Raw genomic sequence first — 2,695 nt, 5'->3', positions numbered from 1 at the left:
AGGATGTTTGCCCGGATTTCCAGGGTCAGGTGGAAAAAGTTGTTTGTGCGGATGGCGAGGAGGAGTTTAATGTTATCATTCGAGATAACTTCCGGGTGCTACTGAGGCTGCATTGGCAGTTGAGTTGCCGCGGGGCAAAAGGTATGTTTAGGAATCCTTTATTTTTGTGATAACAATAAGGGTTGCACTGACTCACGTCTTGCATGGTCTTCATGCAGGTGATTCTGGGGCCTTAGGGGACCCTGATGCGAAGGGTGTGCCTAAGAGGCAGACGGTGAAAGGCGTGCGCTTTCGCCAAAAGAAAATATCGAGGTCCTGTTGTGCCTCATTTGGGTATCGCAGGCGGCAGGTATCTCTCACTCTTCTTTTCGTAGATACTTGGATTATGTGATAGTATCTGATACCCTTGAGGGTTTGGGTACAGCTGCGGGCCCGCAGTCTGGTGCGGGGAAAAGGCAAGTAGAAGAGACGGCTGCTGGTGCCGGTGGACCGAAACGTCGGAGGCTGCAGTCTAAGAGGACTGTTCCGACATCGAAGAACCTGCGGTTACTGTTGGTAAGTGTTGCATAGCTTGTCTGAAATGTTATGTATAACTTGTTTTGACAGCTATTTGGACTTTGTTTTTTGCCAGAGCCTCATGATGAGATTTTTCTATCTTGATGCTACGGAGTCACCCCGCGTGCCACGGGTGCGGGTGCAACGGAGGTGCCGTCGACACCTCCTGTCAAGGTGGTGCCTGAGTCAACCGTGCGGAGGAGGGTACTGCAGAGAATGTTGCGACCCAAATATTTGATACCGTTGACTCGTCCAACAATCTGATCTCTCCCAATGAGGGAGATAATTTGAGTGTGCGGTTTGCTGATACTGGGAAGCAACAGTCTGATGCCGAACCGCAAAAACTGGTGCTGAAGCGCGGCAGCATGATGCTGAGCCGCAGAAGTCTCCTGCTGGTGAGAAGGGTACCGGTTCTTCTGCCGGTGGTGTGGGTTATGATGGGCCTCCAATTCTGCCTGGGGAGTCTGAATTGGAGTATTACTATCGCACTTATACCCAGGGTCGAAGCACTGTGTATCACCGACCCCCCTGGACTGTTATGCAGGGGGATGATATTTCAAACGACCCTTCGGCATGTAAGGAGATTTTGGGTGGTTTGGGCACCCCGTTCGAAGTTGAACGTGCCCGTGCTGCACCTCGTGAGCTGCGTATAAACCAGCTCTCAACAATGTTAATAGGATCTTCTATTGTGGCGAATGCCATTTTGGAAGATAACAAGGTGTTGGGCCGCCGCGAGGAAGAAGCTGCTCGCATGCGGGCTGAAGCGGAGAAGTTGGTCGAGGCTGCTCGTGCGGGTGCGGAGCAACTTGAGAAAGATAGGGCTGCTTTTGAGAAGCAGAAACAGACCGCGGAGTGGGCTGCCGCTGCTCAGCTTAAACAGGTTCGTACTCTTGCCAAACTCCTTTCTGATGAACGCAAGACTTGGAATGAAAAGTTGTCCAATGAGCGTAAGAAGTGGAACGAATCTTGGGCTAAGCAGAATGACACTCTGTTTCGTGCTCGGCAGGAGTTGACGAACGCCAAGGCAGCGAACGTTGCCTTGGGTAAAGAAAAAGCTGCAGCAGAGGCCGTTGCTGTGAAAGCGCAGCAGGCGAGGGCCGAGGCCCTAAAGGCGCTTGAAGAGGCCAAGGAAGCCGGGGCGCGTGCTGCGAAGGCCCTTGAAGAGGCCGAAGAGAAGGAGAGCCGTTCGTCTAAGGCTCTTGAGGAGGCGAATGCGGAGTGCATTCGTTTGGATAAAGTTGTTGCCAGCCTTCAGGTATGTTTCGTGACCTCTGTTGTATATTTCCTTCATTGTTTTGAAAACGTTTATCGAGTGAACTGTTTGCTGTTTTTGTAACAGGCTGAGGTTCAGGCCCGGGAGGCCGCGGTTACAGACCTTACTGCCCGCATGTCGGTTGCGGAGGAGCGGGCTGATGCCGCTGTTGAGGCCAAGGATGGCTTGGTGTCCTCTTTTGACCAGTTGAAGGCTGACCGTGAGTGGTTGCGGACTCACGGTATCGCGCGTGTAAGTATCCGTTGCCTTTATATTTGCTTGGATTATTATCCGAGACTTATGATCTTTTTATTGCAGATTGTTGAGGCTATCATGGATGCCCCTGAGACCGCAGCTGGCTTGGACTTGGTCAAGCAGCGTGCTCGTGACGCTGGTTTTAAAGCTGGTTATAACCGCTGTATTTCCCATATGAACGTCATGTCTATAGGCGGTGAGATCGAAGAGCGGTCCGGCTTCCGGGATGTGGATACCGAGTCGCTTCTTAACGCGGCCGAAGTCTCCTTTTATGATACGTCCCTTGGCTGTGTAGAAGAACTGGACAACTGTTTGGAGGCTGCGGACTATGTTGATCGACTGCGGATGCTGTATCCGGATGCGGAAGAGGAAGATCCCGCTGGTGGTGCCGGAGGAGATGCAGGAACCAGCGGCACAAAATAGGGTTTAGGTTGGCTAGTGTGCCTCCTTTTTGTTTTTCTCTTGTATAGAATAGGAACTTTATGTAAATCCATTAAGCATCCCGTGGGTGCTTGAATTTTTTGAATATAAAGTTTTTGTTCAGTTTGTACAAGTGTTTTTAATTCTTGCATGTCTGAGCGTATGTATGCGTAACTTTACCCATTTATGAACGGGGTCAAGTATACTCCATAC

At 50.9% G+C, this 2,695-nt stretch overlaps 1 protein-coding gene across 1 annotated transcript; it reads left to right on the top strand.

The window, feature by feature from the left end:
- The first annotated feature begins 1,694 nt into the window (after positions 1 to 1,694).
- On the top strand, positions 1,695 to 2,485 carry LOC118482731. Its single transcript, XM_035978366.1, has 3 exons — positions 1,695 to 1,810; positions 1,895 to 2,059; positions 2,126 to 2,485. Exons 2-3 carry the CDS (start codon positions 1,943 to 1,945, stop codon positions 2,483 to 2,485), a joined length of 477 nt encoding a protein of 158 aa, XP_035834259.1. The 5' UTR covers positions 1,695 to 1,810; positions 1,895 to 1,942.
- The last annotated feature ends 210 nt before the right edge of the window (positions 2,486 to 2,695 follow it).

This window comes from Helianthus annuus, chromosome 10, assembly GCF_002127325.2.
Source record: "Helianthus annuus cultivar XRQ/B chromosome 10, HanXRQr2.0-SUNRISE, whole genome shotgun sequence".
Classification (NCBI taxonomy): domain Eukaryota; kingdom Viridiplantae; phylum Streptophyta; class Magnoliopsida; order Asterales; family Asteraceae; genus Helianthus; species Helianthus annuus.
Note: the sequence above shows the minus strand (reverse complement) of the source record. Positions and strands in the feature narration are given on the sequence as shown.

What these genes read in the sequence shown, in the direction of transcription:
- LOC118482731 (XM_035978366.1), top strand. Translation starts at nt 1,943, where the DNA reads ATGTCGGTTGCGGAGGAGCGGGCTGATGCCGCTGTTGAGGCCAAGGAT. An exon ending in GGACTCACGGTATCGCGCGT is followed by an intron (nt 2,060 to 2,125) that starts GTAAGTATCCGT and finishes TTTTTATTGCAG; the next exon opens with ATTGTTGAGGCTATCATGGA.